This window comes from Desmodus rotundus, chromosome 10 (assembly GCF_022682495.2).
Source record: "Desmodus rotundus isolate HL8 chromosome 10, HLdesRot8A.1, whole genome shotgun sequence".
Taxonomy (NCBI): domain Eukaryota; kingdom Metazoa; phylum Chordata; class Mammalia; order Chiroptera; family Phyllostomidae; genus Desmodus; species Desmodus rotundus.
In genome coordinates this window covers 94,398,639-94,419,657 of record NC_071396.1, presented here as the reverse complement: position 1 = coordinate 94,419,657, position 21,019 = coordinate 94,398,639, and the positions used below count along the sequence as shown (strand labels likewise).

The 21,019-nt window shown below is 35.7% G+C and overlaps 1 protein-coding gene across 7 annotated transcripts in view; it reads left to right on the top strand.

Annotated features, from left to right (window-relative positions):
- The window catches only part of PIAS2 (protein inhibitor of activated STAT 2), a 74,107-nt gene that overhangs the window by 14,083 nt on the left and 39,005 nt on the right, over positions 1-21,019 (top strand). For 4 of the 7 annotated variants that reach the window (XM_053913345.2, XM_053913342.2, XM_053913343.2 and 1 more), the window contains exons 2-4: positions 3,050-3,137; positions 9,271-9,383; positions 13,940-14,414. In XM_053913345.2, coding sequence (XP_053769320.1) covers positions 3,119-3,137; positions 9,271-9,383; positions 13,940-14,414 — 607 coding nt within the window. In that variant the 5' untranslated portion in view covers positions 3,050-3,118. Of the gene's footprint in view, positions 1-3,049; positions 3,138-9,270; positions 9,384-13,939; positions 14,415-21,019 lie in introns of those variants that run through there. The other 3 variants (XM_053913344.2, XM_053913347.1, XM_045187965.2) reach the window with 2 other exon arrangements.

Genomic DNA, 21,019 nt, shown 5'->3' with positions numbered 1-21,019 from the left:
AGACAATTCTTTTCCCATTGAATTGTCTTGACAGTATGTTTATCGAGGCACCTCAACATAAGGAATTGGAAAGGTGAATTGAAGTAAAAGTGTTACGCGGAATCAATTTGTATCATAGACCAAAATATTTTCTATGAATGTTCATTTTGAACCCCTAGTAATGTGGCCTTTTCCTAGACTGTTTTGAAAAATGCTTTTTTGAGTTTTTTGTTTGTTTTATTTTGTTTACTCTGCAGAGAACAATATAAAACTAACAGACATTCAGAGCTCTCCATCTGTTTATCCATATAGGTCAGTAACAGCAAATCTTTGTTATGTCACAGAATGTGTATGTACTTTTTGGTATTTGCATTAATATTGACTATGATATTGAACAACTTTTAATAATACTTCGCATTCTCTTATTTCCATTTCTAATTTTTTTAAATGAGAGCAATCCTTGTGCAATCAGTGCAGAAAAGGCCTAAAAGTAAAAGTCCTTCCTCCCCAACTAAGTCCCACTCCTGATGTAAGTGCCTTAAATTGTTTTTGTTTTTTAAAAACTTTTAGGTTAATTCCCAAACTCAAAAATACCAACATCTTTCTGTATTTTGATTTTTCTTTTAACGCTAAATAGCATCTATTGCTTGACTTTCTAGTAGATATAAAGTTTAGGTCATTATGTTTTTCACTTGTTTCTAATTCTGTTCTTATATTTTTTTTTCTATTCTGATATTGATTATTCTTAATTTTTTGCAATAGTTAAATTTCTGTTTCTTGGCCTATCAGTTTTAGACAGTAACTCTTCAGTTCCAAGCACTTAGCACCCATATATTTTTCTTTGTTTCCCCTCCTTCACACTTCCTTTCCTTCCAGCCTTAATTTTCTATTTCATTGTCAAGATTTATATCATTTATATTACAGTGTATAACTCTTCTATACTTCTCTGTGCTTCTAAAGGAGACTCTAGAAATTGAGTACTAATAACCAGCCTTTGTAATATATTAGTCACTGTAGAACTAAGTAATGTGGAGCTGTAGAGGAAATTGTTACTAAACCTGTGCTCCTTAAAGGAAAAATATAACAAACTCCTCTTTGAGTGAGGAGAGCTCATGGATATTATTTTTTAAATTTGCTATGACAATGTGTTTTCATCTTGTAGCCATTCAGTTTTTCTTGAAGGTAGACTTTCTGGAGCTCTCAACTTTCCTTTTCTAATTTGGGCAGCTTGCTTTCTAGATGTGCTAATACAGCTGTCATCCTTTGGATTACTTTACACTCCTGGGTTAGGGCTGTTATTTGGATCCCACATCTTTTTTTTTTTAATTCCATTTTTATTTTACTGGAATAAAATCACAAGTATTGTTTTAGGAAGGGTATGCTGGTGATAAACTTTGTAATTTTTGGAATGTTTGAAAATGGCTTGCCTTTGTTTCTGATTGAAAGTTTAGACATAGAATTTTAACTTGATAATATAATTTTTCCCTCTGAACTTTGAAAGCTCTGCTCCTGCAGTTTAAAGCACCCAGTGTTGCTAATAGAGGTCCATTGCAAATCTGGTGGTTATCCTTTTGTAGTAACCTCTTTTACAGTCTTTATGGTGATCACTCTTTACCTTTGGTTTGTTAAATGTGTTAGGTTGTAGGCTTTTTCATTTCTTCTGGTGGGTACTTTTTCAGTTCGAAGACTCTTCAGGTCTAGGAAATTATCTTCTGTGATAATTTCTTCCCTCCTTTTCTGCTTTCTCTCAAACTCTTGACAGGTAAATGTTGGACTTCCTAAATTGAAACTTTATTTGTTTATTACACTCTGAAAGAGTTCCTTGACGTTGTCTTTGAACTTTTCTATAGAGCTCATTTCAGTAATTAAGTTTTTAATTTGTAAGAGTTTCATCCTCCCTCCGTTCCTCCCCCCATTCCTTCCTTCCTTTCTGAGTATCCTGCATGTTGTAGTTTGTTCATTGCCTTCTGCTAGCAAAATTAACTGAGTTGCAGCTACTCCCTGTCCTTTCTTGTCTACTCTTAATTTTAGACATTTTGGTGAATATTTAGTAGTTTTAATTTGTATTCCCATATTCCCCTAGTAAGTAATGATATTGAACCCCTTTTAATATACTTATTGGCCATTTGGATAGCTTTTGTGATCTGGCTTGCCAAGTGTTTTACCCATTTTTATATTGGGCCATCTGTCTTTTTCATACTTATTTGTATGAGTTCATAATATATCCCAGATATCAATTCTTACAGGTTATAGGTTGCAAGTGACTTCTCATTTCCCCAGCCCTGTAAGCCTATTCAGAGTTCTGCTTGACCTTGCCCTTTTCCCACTGGCAAATATCTCCAGGAGAAAAGAGGCATCCAATGTTCTAGGCTTCCCTTACTTCCACAGTTCATGGCCTCTTGGGTCCTTGCTGCCTTTGTAGTAGTTCGTGCCTTCAAACAGATGTTTTATATTCAGTTTTTAGTTTTTCACAGGGAGGATTTGTTTGAAACAGTCTAGTCAGTCATTAGGAGATAGGGGAGTAGTCCAAGTCCTCCTGCATTGTAGTTCTTCAAGGAGCTTCTTGTCTATTAGCTTCTCCATATAATTTTAGAGTCATCTTTTGAAGTTATGTAGACACACACACACACACACACACCCAGCCTGTTGGGATTTTGAAGGGAAATGCATTGGAGAAAATTAACTTTTTGTTATTTTTTTTAACCATGGACATTGTAATGTCCATTTATGTAGGTCTTTTACAATGTCTCTCAATAAAGTTTTACAGTTTTCTTCAACTAAGCTATTGCATATATTTTGTTAGATTTATTTCTAGGTACCTAATGTTTGTATCAAATCAAATGGTATTTTTTGATAATTATATTTTCTATCTTATTGGTCTATAGAAGTAAAATTTGACTTTGTATAATAATCTTGCTATACTCCTAATTATGATAAGTTTGCTATAGAATTCTTTTGGATTTCTGTGTTGACAGACCTATCTGTGTATAATGACCTCTTTGTTTCCTCCTTTCCAATTCTTATGCTTTTTCTTTCTTTCTTTTTTTTCTTGTCTTAATGTGCTGGCTAGGATCTCCAGTACAATGTTGAATAGAAGCGGTGATGGGGCATCCTGATCTTGTTCCTGATTTTAAAGGAAATGCTTTCAAAGTTTCACAGTTAAGTATGATGCTTGCTGTAGGTTTATTATAGATAATCTTTTCAGGTTAAGGACGTTCCTTTCTATTACTTGTTTGCTAATTTTTAAAAAAATGGATTTTGAATTTTATCAGAAGCCTTTTCTGCATCTTTTGAGAGGATCATGCTTTTATTCTGTAACCTGTTAATGTTTTTCTTCTGTAATCTGTTAACACGGTAAAATACATTGATTGATTTTCTAATATTTAAATCAGCCTTATATTTCAAGTATAAAGTCAACCCTGATCTCTCTTTTTTTTTTTTTTAATTAGACTCAGTTTGAGGATAATTCAGGGTTTCTGCCTCTAATTGTAATAATTGACTTACAATTTAAAAAATAATATTTTCCTCTTCTGGAGTTGATGTAAGATTAGAATGATCTGTTTAAGTGTTTGGTGTAACTCCCTTGTAAAATTGTGTTTTCTTTGTGGGACACTTCTTAACAATTGTTTCAATTGCTTTGGTTGTAGGATTGTTTGTATTTTCAATTTTCAAAGTGGTTTTAGTAGGCTATATTTTTATAGATGTCCATTTCATCTGTGTTCTTGAATTTATGGCATTAATTTGTTAATCTCTAATTTTGTGGTAACTGTAGTTAACGTCCCTTTTATCTTTTTAAAAAAGCCTTCTTTTCCTTGATCTGTGTTGAAAGCTAAAAGCTTGCCAATTTTTAAAGACTTCAAAGAATCACGTTTTTATCTTACATGCTCTTAAATGTATCCTTCTCCATTTTATTAATTTCTGCTCATGTTTTTCCTTATACTTCCTTTGGGTTTATTTCTATTCTTTTCTTGATTTCTTAAGTTGGGCACCTTGCTTATTTTCTAAATTTTAACATAGGCATTTGAGACCAGGAGTTTCTGTGTATTGCTTTTCCTGCATCACACAAGTTTTGGTGTGCATTATTTTCACTTGTGAATATTTTTCTCTTTTCTTCTGTGAATTCTTTATCATTTATTTGAAAGTTTTATGTTCAAACAGAGGAATTTCTTTAGTTTTTGATGTATAATTGTGTTGTGGTGAGGCAACATGATCTGTATATCAGTCCTTTGGAACGTATTAAAACTGTGTCAGTTTTATAATTTTTGTTTGTACTTGAAGAGAATGTGTACTTTCTAAGTGTTGGTGTGAAAATTTATATACAGTGGTTTGGGTTGTTAATTCTTTTGTCAAGTCATATATCTTTATATTTTTAGAGAGCAGAGTGTAATCTTTTTTTTAAAGATTTTATTTATTTATTTTTAGAGAGAGGAGAAAGTGAGAAAGAGGGGGCGAGAAACATGATGTGTGAGAGAAACACCAATCAGTTGCTTCTCTCACGCCCCCAGCTGGGGACTTGGCCCACAACCCAGGCATATGCCCTGACTGGGAATTAAACCAGCTACCTTTCAGTCCACAGGCCAGCACTCAATCCACACCAGCCAGGGCCGAGAGCAGAGTACTAGAGTGGTTTTTTCTGTGTAGTTCTGTCAATTTTTTTTTCTTTTTATTGTTTTAGAGAGTAAAGTTTTTGTGCACTCTGCAAGAAAGGGGGGGGACATGGTATGGAGAGATAAACCAGGCCAATTTTTAAAGTATATTTTAAATTGTTACTAGTACATGAACGTTTAACTTTATTTTATTTTTCTGTTGAATTGAGAAACTTTTACTCTGTGTAGTGACTGTAGGCATGCTTTTTGTATTATATACTACTGTTTGATATTACTGTACCTATACTGGTTGTTTGGGGGGCTCAGCTAATTTTGGCTGATTTTTAAAATTCTCCCTTCCCCTACATTTTTGTGTTTTTATTTTAGTTTTGTCTCTTGTGAATATCATGTTATTGAATTTAAGAAAATTAATCTGCCTGATAGTTTTAGTAAATTTTAAATCAAACTTTTTTATTAAACTGTCAGTTTAGTCACAGTTGTAAGAGATAATGCAGAGACATCCTATATACTCTTTACTCAGTTTCCCCAGTGGTAACATCTTGCAAAACAGCACAGTATCACAACCAGGATGTTGACATTGACACGGTCAAGATACAGAACATTTCATCATACAGTCCTTTTATAGCCACACCCACTTCCTTCTCTCCCCTCAGTCTCAGAGACCCACTCATCTTTTCTTTATTTCTGTGATTTTGGCTTTTCAAGAATGTTATATAAATGGAATCTCATATAGTATGCCACCTTTTCTGTTAGTATTTTTTTCCCACTCATAATTCTCTGGAAATTTATTCATGTTGTTACCTGTATTCGTAGTTTATCTACTCAGCTTATTTTTGAGTGGATTTCAGAGTATGGATTTGTTTAACCACTAACCTGTTAAAGGCATCTAGGTTGTTTATAGTTTTTGGCTATTACAAATACAAGTGCTATAAAGATTTGTGCATAGGTTTTTTGTGAACATAAGTGTTAATTTGTCTGGGATAAATGCCCAGGAGTGCAATTACTGGATTGTGTGGTTATTGTATATATAGTTTTTTAAGAACTTGCCCAACTTTTCTAGAGTGGCTATACCATTTTAAATTCCTACCAGCAATGTATGGAGTGATTCAGTTTCTCTGCATCCTCATCAGCATTTGGTATTATCACTCTTTTTTATTTTAGTGATGCTGGCCTGTATCTAGTGAGGTTTTATTTTGCATTTCCCTAATGGCTAATGATACTGAGGATATTTTTATGTGCATATTTTTCATTTCTATATCCCACTGATGAAATGTTTCTTCATGTCTTTTGTCCTTTTTCTAATTGGATTTTTTTTTCTGTTGAGTTTGGAGAGTTCTAGGTATATTCTCTATATTAGTCCTTTGTTGGATATGTGGTTTGCAAGTATTTTCTCCAACCTCGTTACTTGTTCTTTAAACTTTTAACAAGATATTGCAGAGTAGAAGTTTTTAATTTTGGTGAAGTCCAATGTAACATTTTTCCTTTTGTGAATTTTGCATTGGAGCATCAAGCCTGAGAACTCTTTGCCTGGAAATTTTATTCTGTGTTTTTTTCCTTAAAGTTTTCTTATAGCTTTCTTCTAACATTTAAATCTATGATCCGCGTAGAGTTCATTTTTGTATAAAATGTGAGGCTGAGGTGCAGGTTTATTTTTTTCTTGTCTGTGGGTGTGCACCATTTGTTGAAAGTCTGATTTTCCTCCATTGAATTACTTTGGTACCTTTATCAAACTATTTGGGCATGTTGATGTACATCTATTTCTGGCTGCTTTATTCTGTTCCATTGACCTATGTGTCTTTGCTAATACCACAAAACCTTTTTTAAATAATTTTATTGGGGTGACACTGGTTAATAAAATTATATAAGTTTCAGGTATACAATTCTGTAATATGTCATCTGTCTATTGTACTGTGTGTTCACCACCCTAAGTCGTGTCCTTCCATCACCATTTATCTCCGCCGCACCCCCCCCCCCCAAAGTCTTGATTACTGAGCTAAGGTGTGAAATGAGGTAGACTGATCGTCTATTCATTTTCAAAATTGTTTTAGCTCTTCTTCTTTCCACATAAATTTTAGAATAATCTCATCTATATCCATAAAAAGTCTTGATGGGATTTGGGTAGGAATTGTGTTAAATCTGTATATGTGGTTAGAGAAGATTGATGTTATTATCTTGTTGAGTCTTTCAGTCTATGAACAGTCTACTTAGAACGTCTTTTATTAGCGTTTTGTAGTTTTCAGAATACAAGTCCTGTACATGTTTCCTTATGTTTTAAAACATAATGTATTTTCATTTTCTTTGGAGTGAATATAAATGGTACTGAGTTTTTAACTTGTTTCTTCATATTCTTTGTGTTAGTATATAGAGATGTGATTGGTATTTATATGTTGTTCTTGTATCCTGAGACCTTGCTGAACTCAGGTACTAGTTTTAGTTGTTTTGTAGATTCCTTGGGATCTGCAAATACAGGCAGTTTTATTTTTTCTTTCCAACTGTATGCCTTTTATTTCCTTTTCTTGTCTTTTTCCACCAGCATAGAACTTCCAGCACTATGCTGATGGAGAGTGTTAAGAGTAGACATCTCTGCCTCATTCTCAATCTTACAGGGAAGCATTCAGTGTTTCACCATTAATTATGTTAGCTAGAGGTTTTTCTTTTCTCTTTTTTCTTTTTTAGGTGGTTTCTATCAAGTTGAAGTTCTCTATTCCTATTTTTCAGAGAATTTTTATCATGAGTGGGTGTTGACTTTGTCAAATGCTTTTTTTGCATTGATATGGTCATGTGATTTTCTTTTTTGGCTATTAATAAGGTGCACTACGTGGATTTCAAACATTGTACCAGCTGTGCTTTCTCACATACTCTTGAAGTTTTCATGCGTTTCTTCTTGAAGTTTTAATACATGTGTGTAAGTCTAAAATTACTTTCTTTCCCTTTCTATTCTGTAGCATACTTTAAACTGCTCACCACTCTGCCAACTTATATGCATGCCATTATTGCCCAGCATTTTTGTTCTACCTTTTCCTAGTCTCACAAATTTCATGCTATTGTTTTATTTATTTATTTTTTATAAGAAATAGAGAGAGGGAGGGAGAAAGAAGAAGAGAAACATCAATGTGTGGTTGCCAAATGGGGGACCTGGTGTGCAACCCAGACCTGTGCCCTGGCTGGGAATCAAACTGGCAACCCTTTGGTTCCAGGCCAGCACTCAATCCACTGAGCCACTGAGCCACTGAACCACACCAGCCAGGGCTGATACTATTGTTTTATACAGCAAATGTTTCTTTAGGCAGTCACCTCCTTCCTTCCCTCAGGTTTGTCATTTTATTTGCCCATCATTCTTCCTTCCTCTAGGATGCTCTCTGTTCAGCAATCATGGGCTTTTTACTTTACCTTTGATGTTTTATATTTTTAGAGAGAGGGAAGGGAAGGATAAAGAGATGGAGAGAATCGTCATTGTGTTGATGATGTGGTTGCCTCTCACATGCTCTATACTGGGGACCTGGCCTGGGGCATGTGCCCTGACTGGGAATTGAACCAGTTACCTTTTGGTTCAAAGCCCAACCTGTGCTCAACCCATTGAGCTACACAGCCAGGGCAGAGCCCTCCTCAGGGCTTTTGTACTTATTCTGTCCTCTGCCTTGGAATGCTTTTCCTTCAATAGCCATTAGGTGCTTTCCTACTCATACTTCAGTTACTTGGTTTCCTTCTCAGCAAGACCTTTCCTCTTTTAAATTGCAAGTCCTCTCTCCCTGTTTTCATTTCCTCTTCTGTTTTTGTCCATTCCTGTTCATCACCTCATGCCATATTATATGTTTTATTTAGTAAAATGTGTTCCTTAATCCTTATTCCTAGTCTTCCTGATGTCTGACAGGTGTGAGGTGATATCTTTTTATTTTGTCATTGAGTTCTTATCTGTTTTGGCTATTAACCCCTTATCAGATATATGATTTGCAAATATTTTCTCTCATTCAGTAGGTTGCCTTTCATTTTGTTGATGGGTTTCTTTGCTCTGCAAAAGCTTTATAGTCTGATTTAGTCTCACTTGGATTTAGGCTTTTGTTGCTTTTGGTGTCAGATTAAAAAAAAAATCATCTCCAAGACCTGTGTTATGGAGCTTATATAACTGCCTGTGTTTTCTTCTAGGAGTTTTATGGTTTCAGGTCTTCCATTCAAGTCTCGAATCCACATTGAGTTAATTTTTGTGTATGGTGTAAGATGGTGTTTCAATTTCATTATTTTGAGTATGGCTCTCCAGTTTTCCCAGCACCATATATTGAAGAGACTGTCCTTTCCCCTGGTATATTCTTGCTCCTTTGTTGTAAACTAATTGACTATATATGTGTGGGTTTATTTTTAGGCTGTAGTCTCTTTCACTTACCTCTGTCTGTTTTTGTCAGTGCATTACTGTTTTGTTTGCTGTAAATTTGTAAAATAGTTTGAAATCAGGGAGTATGCTGCCTCCAGTTTTTTTGTTCATTCTCAAGATTGCTTTGGCTATTTGGGGTCGCCACAGATGATTTAAAGGAAATGCTATATATTGTATAATTTTATCTATAAACATTTCAGTATGTGACTACAAAAATAGAGATAATCCTAATCAAGTTATTTATTAAATTTGTTAAACTAGTTTCACTTTCTTAGAATAAACTATACTTGGGTACATTGAGGGTTTTTGTGTCAACAGGAAACGTTGATGTATTTAAAAAAAAAAAACAAAAAAACTCCTTATGGTTCCTGTTAGGAAATGAGAAAGACCAGACCCCTGTTTCATCAAGATTTGCTTCAAGTTTTGGCTGGGTGAGTGGACTCCCTGCTGAAGTCTGAGAAACCGAAATTTGCCTATTTAAAAAATACTCTGTTTTGTGTTCAACAGACTTTTCCATGTTTATCTTATAATATGTATTGGATTTTCTGACTTTTATTCTGTTGAACAATTTGACTTTTATTTTGTTGAACAATTGAAGTAACAGAATTCCACCTTTTCCTTCAAGGCTTAGTAGAATTTGTTAAGCTGTCTTATCTGGGAAGATGCTTTTGCAAGTGAGGGGGCAAAGATAATATACCTCTTGAATCAGATTGAGTAATTTATATTTTTCCAGGAAGTAATTTATCTCTAAGTTATTATAGGTGCATGTGCTATTTTCTGTTTAAGGAGATTTGCTTAGTATTTGTGGTCTTTATATTCCTTTTCTTATTCTCAAGACCTTTTCTTTCCCTCTTTTGGGGGCCAGACTTTAAAAACTTTTCTGTTTTTTGCCTTCTGATTCGTATTTTATTTTTAATTCTTCACTCTTTTTGAGTATGTGTTTATTTTGTTGTCACAGTCAGTCTTCTGTATCTGCAGGTTCCACATCTGCGAATAGGGAGGGCTGGCTTCAGGGCCTTGAGCATCCGTGGATTTTAGTATACGTTGGGGGTGGAGGCATCAAGAAACGAACCCCCTGCAGCTACCAAGGGACCACCTTATGTTTTTTGCTTTTTGAACTCACTAAATTTACTTTAAATCTCGTATAATAATAAAAGCTTTTAGGGACATGCTCCCAAGCTTAGGTTTATTTTACAGATTTTGAAATGTAGTATTCTCTATTGTTTCTCTTCGTATTTGACATACAATTTTGATTTCTTTAACTGAGGAGTAATGTTAATCAGTGTCTTGTAAGAAAGAGATTCACATAGGGTCTCAAGTAAAAGGTGATTCAGTTATAGGGAATATATGGTTTTACTGGAACGCAGGGCCCTGGGGACTCCTCTGACCTCTGGAAATGGGTAATGGTTAGGTATTGGAGAATGTTTCTAAATTTCGCATAGTTTCTCTTATGGTATCAGCTTGGTCATTTCTTTTTATTACATATCTGGTGGTTTTTCTTTATCCATCCCTGCTTATAAATGAAAATATAGAAAGTTTTAATGCTGCAGTTGGGATAGGCAATATTAATAATGTGATTTAGCAGTTCCCCTCAGTATTTACTCTCCCCATTCCACATGATACATGATAGTAGGTGGAAGATCTACAAAGTTTATATTGATCTTTACCATGACTTCCAACCTACAGAGATTCCTCAAATTCTGGGCTGTTTTTAACTATTTCCATCTCATGTTTAAGAGTTGAAGAGCAGTCTCTGGAAAAAATTTTTACTCTTTGATGATCACTTGTAGTTGTCATGTTTACTTGTTTGATGAGTTGTTTTCTAAATGTAGCACCTTCAACTTTCCTTCATGCCTATATAATACTCCAATTATATAATGTCCCAAGTTTCAAATTTTTTATAATTTTGTGTTAAGTTTGATAAGTAAAGGTGATTTAAAGTCCTAGTCTTAATTTACATTGGCTTTTCTTTAGATATCTGGATTATGTATATTTTTAAAATATCAGATACCAACATATTTTTCTGTAGTTCATAGAATTTCCTTAAAGTCAGTTGGCAAGCAGTTATTGAGATACTTCCTTGTGTAGAGCATATAGCAATCATAACTGAAGTATTATAGGCAGACTTTGGGAGGCAGCAGGATGGATTGGATAAAATCCACTTAAAAAAATTGGAGAACAAGGGCTGAAATTAATTCTTGCTGGTATTCCTAGCAGGCTCACTGCAACTGGTGACGGCTGAGTCAAAAAATTAAAATAAGCATGACTTTAGGAAGAAATGGTTTCCAGTGAGGTTTGCCCAGAAATACATTCATAGATTGTGGCTTTGTAAGCTCCTTAGGGACTATCTTAATAGTAAATGCTAAGTAAAGGACAATTTTTGTTTTTGTTTGTTTTTAAATAGAAATCAATGGTCAGAGGGATGAAATGACTTTCCCAAGTTGTCCTGAGTCTTGATGCTAGGACTTGATGTGCATACAGCTACTGATGGCTGCTGTAAAGTTTGCCACGGGTCCCCTTTGACTCTCACAACTACCACCTTTGGGAGGGCTGGCCGTGCTTTCTCTTTTTTTTGGAGCATTTTGCACACTGTCCCATCTACTTTGGTTTCCTTTGCCCCTCCCCAAACTAGGGAATTTCTTTTTTGAACAGAATCTTTGGATTCCATATTTATAGTTCTAGCGTTAGAACTATATATCTATCTTCCCTTTTGTTTGTATACTTACAATAGCTAATAGAGCTATTTGCATTAGCATTCTTTGCTAGATAAATTTATCATTGGAAATAAGTGAAACGAGACCTCCCAGAAATTCCTTTTTGCGGGCCAAGCTTAGAGCGACTTTGTGTTACTTCTGTCATTTCTGTAAGACAGGTTTTCTTAAAACAAAGAATATCTGAAAATAATTGGAACAAGGGAAGCAAAGTAGTGAATTCCCAGTTGGTTTGATTTCTTTAGAAGGAATCACAGATACCTTGTTTCTGTATGACTGCTTTTGTTGGTGTTAGTGTTTTCCATGATTTAATGTTGCTTATATGCACTGTAATATGAGCAAACTTGAGTTGAAAAATTTATTAATATTGCAGACTTTTGGGAAGATGCATTGCATTTCTTGCGTGGGAAGACATTTCTGAAAAGCTGTCATAGTCCTTGTTATGTAACCTTGAGTAAACTGTAACTGGTGTGTCATGAGATAGGCCAAGAATTTTGTTTTACATTTTTTTTAATCTTGTCAATAACGTAGGGGTAAGATAAAACCATCTTTAACACATGGAGGAAATGACATGAGTTAAAGTGTAATGACCATGGCATTATGATATATGTTGCTATGTGAGAATGATTTAGAGCTGCACCGTCCAGTGTGGTAGCTACTAGCTCAGTGTGGCTCTTAAGCACTTGAAACGTGGTTAGTCCAAAATGAGATGTGCTCTGAGTGTAAACCACACACCGGATATTGCCAAGTTAGTATGGAAAAAAAATCTCATTGACACTTTTTAAAAACCTGACTTTTTAAAATCATAAATGTTGATTATATGTTTAAGTAATATTTTTGATATACTGTATTGGGTTAAATAAAGCATGTTATCAAAATTAAATTATTTTATTTTAAGGTGACTACTAGAAGATTTAGAATTATGTTTGTGGTTCCTACTTCTGTTAGACTGTGCTGATCAAGTGTATAAAGAATGGCTGCTAGGATTACAACTTAATAGTTCTTTTACCTGTACAATATGAAATGCAGAGACATAATACATGAAGTAGAATTACAAATTTGCTACAGCTTTTATATGCAGCTATATTTGATATATTTAAATTTGTTTGCAGTTCAGAAACTAGCAGCTATTCCTGACAACTATTTAAAAGTCAAGAAGAGTTTTAAACAATCGCTTCTGGGCTATCAATGAGACTTAAAAAGTACAAACAGGGGAATTATGTGTTATGAATCAGTGCCAGCACTAGGTATTGCACCTGCACATACCTGCCAGGTTGAGAAGGAGTCCCAGGTAGCTGTGGAATGTGCTGCACTGAGAAGCGGGGAGGGTGGGGGGGGGGCAGTTTTCCTTAGGGTCAATTTCTAAAAGGGCGTTTGGTCAGCTCTTCTTTCTGGTGCCCGTGTGTACAAGTAAATCTGAACCACACGTGGGTTACATCTGTGTTCAGAATTGACTGCAAATCATTAAGTAGGTGGATTTATGAAGCAGTGAATGGCTAAAAGTATATACTAAGCTTTGTTGAATAAATGAATGTTAAGATCTGAAGCAGGAACTGCCCGTTACCTTCTTTTACACCCAAGAACAAGTCATTAGAGAGTGACTTGGAAGGAATCTTGTCCCTCGAGATTTATGATGACTCATTTCTTTGCTCTTCAAAGGTCTTTTCCTCATTGGATACTTAACTGAGAACTTCAGTTGTTCTAGAAGTTTGACTGCTAAATAAGGTGTATAGATTTTTAGCTTTAATTTTAACAAGTACTATTTTCTTACATTGTCTGTTACTTTATATTTGAGTTGGTAAAAAAATTCATTGGATTTTGGATCACATATTCGTCTTGATTTTTGTAGATTTAATGCTTAGCATCAGAAATTATGCATATAGTGTAAAAATCTAATTGGTCAATTGATGATAATGTGCATTTGTAGGGCTTAGTTTTAAAGGAACATTTTCATTGGTTATACATTTCATAGTCATAAAGCATATACAAGTTTTCATTTGAGCATAAGCAGATAATGAGGTCATTAAAAGAAACCAATAGACTACCAAAATTGAGTACAACAAAACATTATTAATAAAACTTGAATGTTATTTGGTGGGGTGAGGCTAGCAGCATAAACAGGGACAATTCTAACTGGTATGTGGAAATATTGGTTACTAGCACATGCCAATTGATCGAATGCTGAAAAAATAAGGTTTTATAGTGTATTTTAAATATGGTTTTTATATACTTGTGGGTGACTATTGGTTTACTTTTTTTTTTTTTCCTCCTTTTAGAATATGGTTTCTAGTTTTAGGGTTTCTGAACTACAAGTGTTACTAGGCTTTGCTGGACGAAATAAAAGTGGACGCAAGCATGACCTCCTGATGAGGGCGTTGCATTTACTGAAGAGCGGCTGCAGCCCTGCGGTTCAGATTAAAATCCGAGAATTGTATAGACGCCGATACCCACGGACTCTTGAAGGACTTACGGATTTATCCACAATCAAATCATCGGTTTTCAGTTTGGATGGTAGCTCATCACCTGTAGAACCTGACTTGCCTGTGGCTGGAATCCACACGTTGCCTTCCACTTCAGTTACACCTCATTCACCGTCCTCCCCTGTAGGTTCTGTGTTGCTTCAAGATACTAAACCCACGTTTGAGATGCAGCAGCCATCTCCCCCAATTCCTCCTGTCCATCCTGATGTACAGTTAAAAAACTTGCCCTTTTATGATGTTCTTGATGTTCTCATCAAGCCCACGAGTTTAGGTAAGTTAGACAAATCCATTTCTTCCGGACAACAAATAAAGCAAGAGGCCTTCAACTATTAATGATTTGCTGCTCAGAAAATTTAATCAATTTTATCATATTACTTAAAGTTGATACATGTGTCTTTAACACCTTTTTACCTAGGTTGATGACTTCTGTGTATAACTGCATAATTTCTTACTGCCTAATGAAATTATATACAGAGGTATTTGGATTTACTGATGAAATGAATTGTTTGAAAAGTGGTATTTCATAGTTAATCTGGGAGATTATTTTCTTTTCCATCCTTTGTGTGGCATTATACTGCAGTACATCTTGGTTGCACCAGAAGGAAATTTCAAGGGGCACAGCTGGTTAATGGGGGTCCATATGGCCTGATTGGTTGGCAGGCCAAGGAGGCTATGCCTTTTCCAGGCCCTTTCTCCTTTGTTTTTATTTAACAATGCTGAGATAGGCAGGTAGAGCAATGCATTATATCTCTTTATTACATTCATTCTGAAATAAGAATTCTTTGTTTATTCACATTTTATTATTTGTGTAAAGTCCTATTAGTAGAATTATTGCATCAAAAAGTAAGAACACTTTACTCTTGATAACATATCAGTTGCTAAATTAGTTTCCTTTTGAACTGTGCTAGTTTAAATTACACAAAGTGAGTGTTTCTCATTGTACTTTATGTCCATCCTCTATTAAGTGTTATTAAAAACAAATCTTTGCGATTTTGATAGATAACGAAGACTCCTGTCTCTTAGATTTTTTATTTCTAAAATTAGTATGAGCAAACACTTTAAATGTTTATTACTCAGTTGCCTTTTAAAAAAGATTTTACTTTCACCTTTAACCCTTTTTTATACAGCTTTGTTTATCCAATTAAAATGTTTCTATAATTTTATTTTTCCCTTTGTCATGGTTTTTGGTTTTTACCAGTGCACAATATCATGGCTTATACATATGTTTCTTTCTTAGCAATTAATTGCATCTTTTCTTTCTTTCTTTTTTTTTTTTAAGATTTTCTTTTATGTTTAGAGTGAGGGGCAGGGAGAGAGAAGAGAGGGAGAGACACATTGATGTGTGAGAGACATCAATCCGTTGCCTTTCACATGCCCACATCTGGGGACCTGGCCCACATGCTCCCTGACAGGGAATTGAACCAGCGACCTTTAGGTCACAGCTGGCACTCAATCCACTGAGCCACACCATTCGGGTTGCAAATTTATTTTGTGTGCATTTTGAGAAAGATTCAGACTAGTGATAATGCTTGGCTGATCCTCCCTCATAAGACTCCAGCTCTGGAGTATGGTCAAGGTGAGGACTGAGATGAGGGCCTGTGGAGTCGTGGTTACAATGGAAGGTGTTTCAGAAACAGGGTTGAATGCCTGGAAAAATGACTGGAGACAGAAGATACAGTAGTGTGTCTTCTCTTCTTATTAGCATCTGTGGTGTACCTAGTGGTAAACTCGGGGGAAGTTTCCTATTTTTCTTTCCTTACTTTCCTGCTTTTCTTTCCTTGCTTTCCTGCTTTGTTCAGAAATAGAAATATTTTTGCTTTTCTGTATTGATTCTTCATAGAATTTCTCTTTCCTTATCTTCAGTAAAATTAAAGAAAAGTAGTAGGCTTTTTATAAGTTTTAAAAATAAAACTTGTGTATCTCATTTGGCTTACATAAAATAATGCCAGATTATATAACCTTAGGGCTTACAAAATAACTTTTTATCCCTGAGCTAAAAACTGTATTTTCCAGGAGTCCTGCCTATCATTGTTTTTCTAAACATTACAAACTGATTCTTGTTTAAAATGAGGCTTAAACATTTCATTATTCTGCCTTCTGCACTAATGATAAAAAATAATAATTTTCTTAATATACTTAGTCTTATTATGTCTGATTGATAAAACAATGATCTTAGAAATGCTCTTTTAGACTTTGAGGTAGAAAGTTAAAAAATCAGCATAGATACCATATAGTCTGCCAAATAAAAGTTGAAAAAATTTAATACTTTCCAGTAATGACCTTTAGTTGAAATTTTTTAGTCACATGCCTAAGGCAGTATAATATGACATGGTTTATGATGTTGAAAATACTTATTAAAAAAATTCTGGAGCTCTGACTGGTGTGTCTCAGTGGGTCTGGGTGTCATCCCACAGAGCAAAAGGTCGTGGGTTTGATTCCTGGTCAGGGCACATGCCTGGGTTTCAGGTTCAGTCCTCTGTCCAGATATATATAAGAGGCTACTAAACTGATGTTTCTCTTATAGTCCCTCCTTTCCTCTCTCTAAAAATAAAAAAATATATATCTTTTTAACTCTGGGGAAATTTATTTATTTGGGCACTGCTCTGAAGAAACCTGTTTACATTTGGGAACTGAGAAATAACAGTCTTCAGGAGTCAAAAAAGATATCAAATCCAAATTTCAAAGGATGTATTTTTGACAATTGCAAGCCAGTTTTTTATTTTATATGCAGTTGATTAGATGATTTCTAAGCCATCAACATACTATTGAGTAGATTGATAAAATGGGAGAGACTGGAAGAGCCATGGTAGAAAAAACAAAGAGGTAAAAAATGTCATTCCTGAATCTCTTAGGGTGTTGAAACCAAAAGCCCTTTAGCATTGAAACAATTGCTGTTACAGCATGATACACATATTGGTGCTAACCACCCAAAAAACAAAAAGCCCACCATGGTGAGTATGTTCTGTTTAAGAAGATACATTATTATATATTTTGCAGTTTGGAATTATTTTTATTCAAAATGATTGAAATAAAAATATTTTAGCATTTAAAATGACAGACCAGCCCTGGCTGGTATGGCTCAGTGGATTGATTGCCAGCCTTTGAACCATAGAGTCTCCGGTTTGATTCCCAGTCGGGGCACATGCCTGGGTTATGTGCCCCAGGCCAGGTCCCCAGTTGGGAGTGTGTGAGAGGCAACCACACATTGATGTTTCTATCCCTCTCTTTCTCCCTCCCTCTAAAAATAAATAAATAAAATCTTAAAAAATTAAAATGTCAGACTGGCATCTAGAAAACCTGAGTATACATAACACTACATGAGGTTCTCTGTACCTATGATTATGTTGTAACAAATGGAGAATCCCTAATCTAAAAACAAATTAACCCAAATGTCTTTTCTCTTAAATAGCTGTTCTGATACGCTCTCACAGGCAGTCTTTCTCTTCTCAATTTTCTTTTTTCTTTTTTTAAAAATATATTTTATTGATTATACTATTACAGTTTTCCCATTTTCCTCCCTTTATTCCCCTCTGCCCTGCATACCCCCCCCTTTAGTTTATGTCCATGGGTCATACATATAAGTTCTTTGGATTCTACATTTCCTATACTACTCTTAACTTTCGCCTATTTTCTGCCTACCATTTATGCTACTTATTCTCTGTACCTATTCCCCCTCTCTCCCTCTCCCACTCCCTCACTGATAACCTTCCATGTGATTTCCATTTCTGTGATTCTCTTCCTGTTCTAGTTGTTTGCTTAGTTTGTTTTTGTTGTTTTTTTAGGTTCAGTTGTTGATAGTTATGAGTTTGTTGTCATTTTACTGTTCATAGTTTGGATCATTTTCCTTTTCTTAGATAAGTCCATTCAACATTTCATATAATAAGGGCTTGGTGAAGATGAACTCCTTTAACTTGACCTCATCTGAGAAGCACTTTCTCTGCCCTTCCATTCTAAACGAAAGCTTTGCTGGATAGAGCAATCTTGGATGTAGGTCTTGGCCTTTCATGACTTGGAATACTTCTTTCCAGCCCCTTCTTGCCTGCAAGGTTTCTTTTGAGAAATCAGCTGACAGTCGTATGGGCACGCCTTTGTAGGTAACTGTCTCCTTTTCTCTTGCTGCTTCTAAGATTCTCTCCTTATCTTTAATCTTGGCAAATGTAATTATGATGGTACGCCTTGGTGTGTGCTTCCTCGGGTCCAGCTTCTTTGGGACTCTCTGAGCTTCCTGGACTTCCTGGAAGTCTATTTCCTTTGCCAGATTGGGGAAGTTCTCCTTCATTCTTTATTCAAATAAGTTTCTGATTTCTTGCTCTTTCTCTTCTCCTTCTGGTACCCCTATGATTCAGATGTTGGAATGTTTAAAGATGTCCTGGAGGTTCCTAAGCCTCTCCTCATTTTTTGAATTCTTGTTTCTTCATTCTTTTCTGGTTGGATGTTTCTTTCTTCCTTCTGGTACACACTGTTGTGTGTTGTGTCCCAGTTTCCTTCTCATCACCGTTGGTTCCCTGTACATTTTCCTTTATTTCACTTAGCACAGCCTTCATTTTTTCCTCTAATTTGTGACCATATTCAACCAATTCTGTGAGCATCCTGATTACCAGTGTTTTGAACTGTGCATCTGATGAGTTGGCTATCTTTTCATGGCTTAGTTGTATTTTTTCTGGAGCTTCCATCTGTTCTGTCATTTGGGCCATTTTTTTTTTGTCTTGGTGCACCTGTTCTGTAAAAGGGGTGGAGTCTTAGGTGTTCACCAGGGTGGGGCAACCCACGTTGCTTGTTGTGATGCTATAGGTGTGGGAGGGGTACGAGAGGGAACAATGGTGCTTGCTCAGCTCTCTGCCGGCTTTCAGTCACTTCTCATGCCACCCACAAGCAAATCGAGCCCTTGTGATTCCTGGGTGGGTGGGTAGACCTTATGGATGTTCTAGGCCCCTGTGGGTCTCCCCAATGAACTCTCCTATGAGGCTGGGAGTTTTCTCCTGCTGCCACCTCAACCCCTATAAGTGTTTTTGATCAGAGGTTTGAGGTTTTATTTCCCCACGCTAGAATTCTGGGTTGCTTGGTCTGTCTAGCTCCTCAGTGTTCCCTCCCGGTTTATCTGCACATGAATGTGGGGCTGCCCCGTCTGCAATTTACCACCTCACCAGGTCTACCAGCTGCTGCCTTGCCTCGAGTCCTCTCTGCCCGGCTGCCTGTCTTTGCCCTCCTAACGGTCTGGATGGATGTTTCTTCTTTAACTCCTTGGTTGTCAGACTTTATACAGTTCAACTTCCTGTCAGTTCTGATTGTTTTTTGTTTTTAAATTTGTTGTTATACTTCTTTTGGTTGTACAAGGAGGCACAGTGTGTCTACCTACGCCTCCATCTTGGCCGGCAGTCTCCTTTTTTCTTCTTTTAAGATAATTATTTTGAAGGTGAAATCCTTCCAGAATTTTATTTCCTTTTTTAAAGTTTGTATTATATTTTCAAATATGTTTATTGATTTGAGAGAGAGAGAGGAAGGGGTAGCGGATAGAGAGAAATATCAATTGGTTGCCTGCCATACGCACCCTGACTGGGAATTGAACCTACAACCTTTTGGTGTGCAGACGATGCTCCCATTAACTGAGCTACACTGACTGGGGCAGCAATTTTATTTCTATTTTAAAAATTTGCTCAGTCTGGACAAAAGAGTATATAATAAACATTAAATGAACACGTGTGAAAATACTACCCACTGTTTGAAAAAGGAATACTGTCAGTATTTTTGAAGCCATATCCTTGCCTTTTCTTAGTTAAATCACTAACCTGAATTTTGTGTTTCTCTTTCTTTTGCTTGTTTTACCATATATATGTATATATAAAAAGTAATGTTCATCTGGCTTTTGAAATTTATATAATGGTATACTTTGTCTATTCTCCTGTGATGTAAGTGTCTATATTGCTACCTCTAGCTGTTTGGTATGTTGTAGAATACTTCCAAAGTATTTTGAGTCTTTGATTTTTTAAATTTCTTCATTGTGCTTTTCAGAATACAAAAGTACTTTATGCTTGTAATTGAAAATACAAACATTATAGAAATAGAGTGGGAAAGTCCCTCATAATCTCATGTATTATCAACTATCAATAGTTAACTGTTTCTCTGCATATGTTCTGCCATCTTCTTTGGCTTGTCTCTCTCCTAATATGTCTGGGATCTTAAGCTGAGAAGACTTAAAGGCTGGGGGTGACTGGAAGGTGGGATCACTTCACTCAACATGTCTGGTGGCTGTGCTGCCTATTGACCTGCACTCGGCATGGCTGGTTTCTGGAATACGTACATGTGGTTTCCTCATGTGGTCTAGTTTCAATTTCTTTGTAGTGTGAAAGCTGGGTTTCAAGAGTGAGTGTCCCTAGAGAGCAAGGAAGAAATGCCTGGCACTTTTATGATCTAGCCTTGCAAGTTGTATAGCATCACTTATACCATATGTTATTGATTGAAGCAGTCACAAACTGCTATTCAGGTGATACAGATTTTACTACTTAATTGGAAGAGTATCAAGGTTACATTATGGGAAGGACATAATGGGAGATGTTGTAGCCATCTTTGAAAAATAGAATGCTTCATAGAATTATGAAGGATTGTTGAAAAACGAAAGGGTTTGAACAAGTCATATCTGATTCATGTCCCTGAGTTATGGTCTTTTTCCTTTTCATGTGTTGCTGTCAAAGCATTTATGGGTAATTTTCTGGGTGGGTTGACTTCAGTCATATAGACAGGGACTCAGATACTGGCGTTTACATTGGTGAAACCACTGAAGGTCTTGCACCCTGCTTTGCATTTTGGGTACACTAAGAGTGGATCTCTCTCTGGAGATTTATGATAATTAGATTCATGAGAAAGAAGGAAGAATTACAG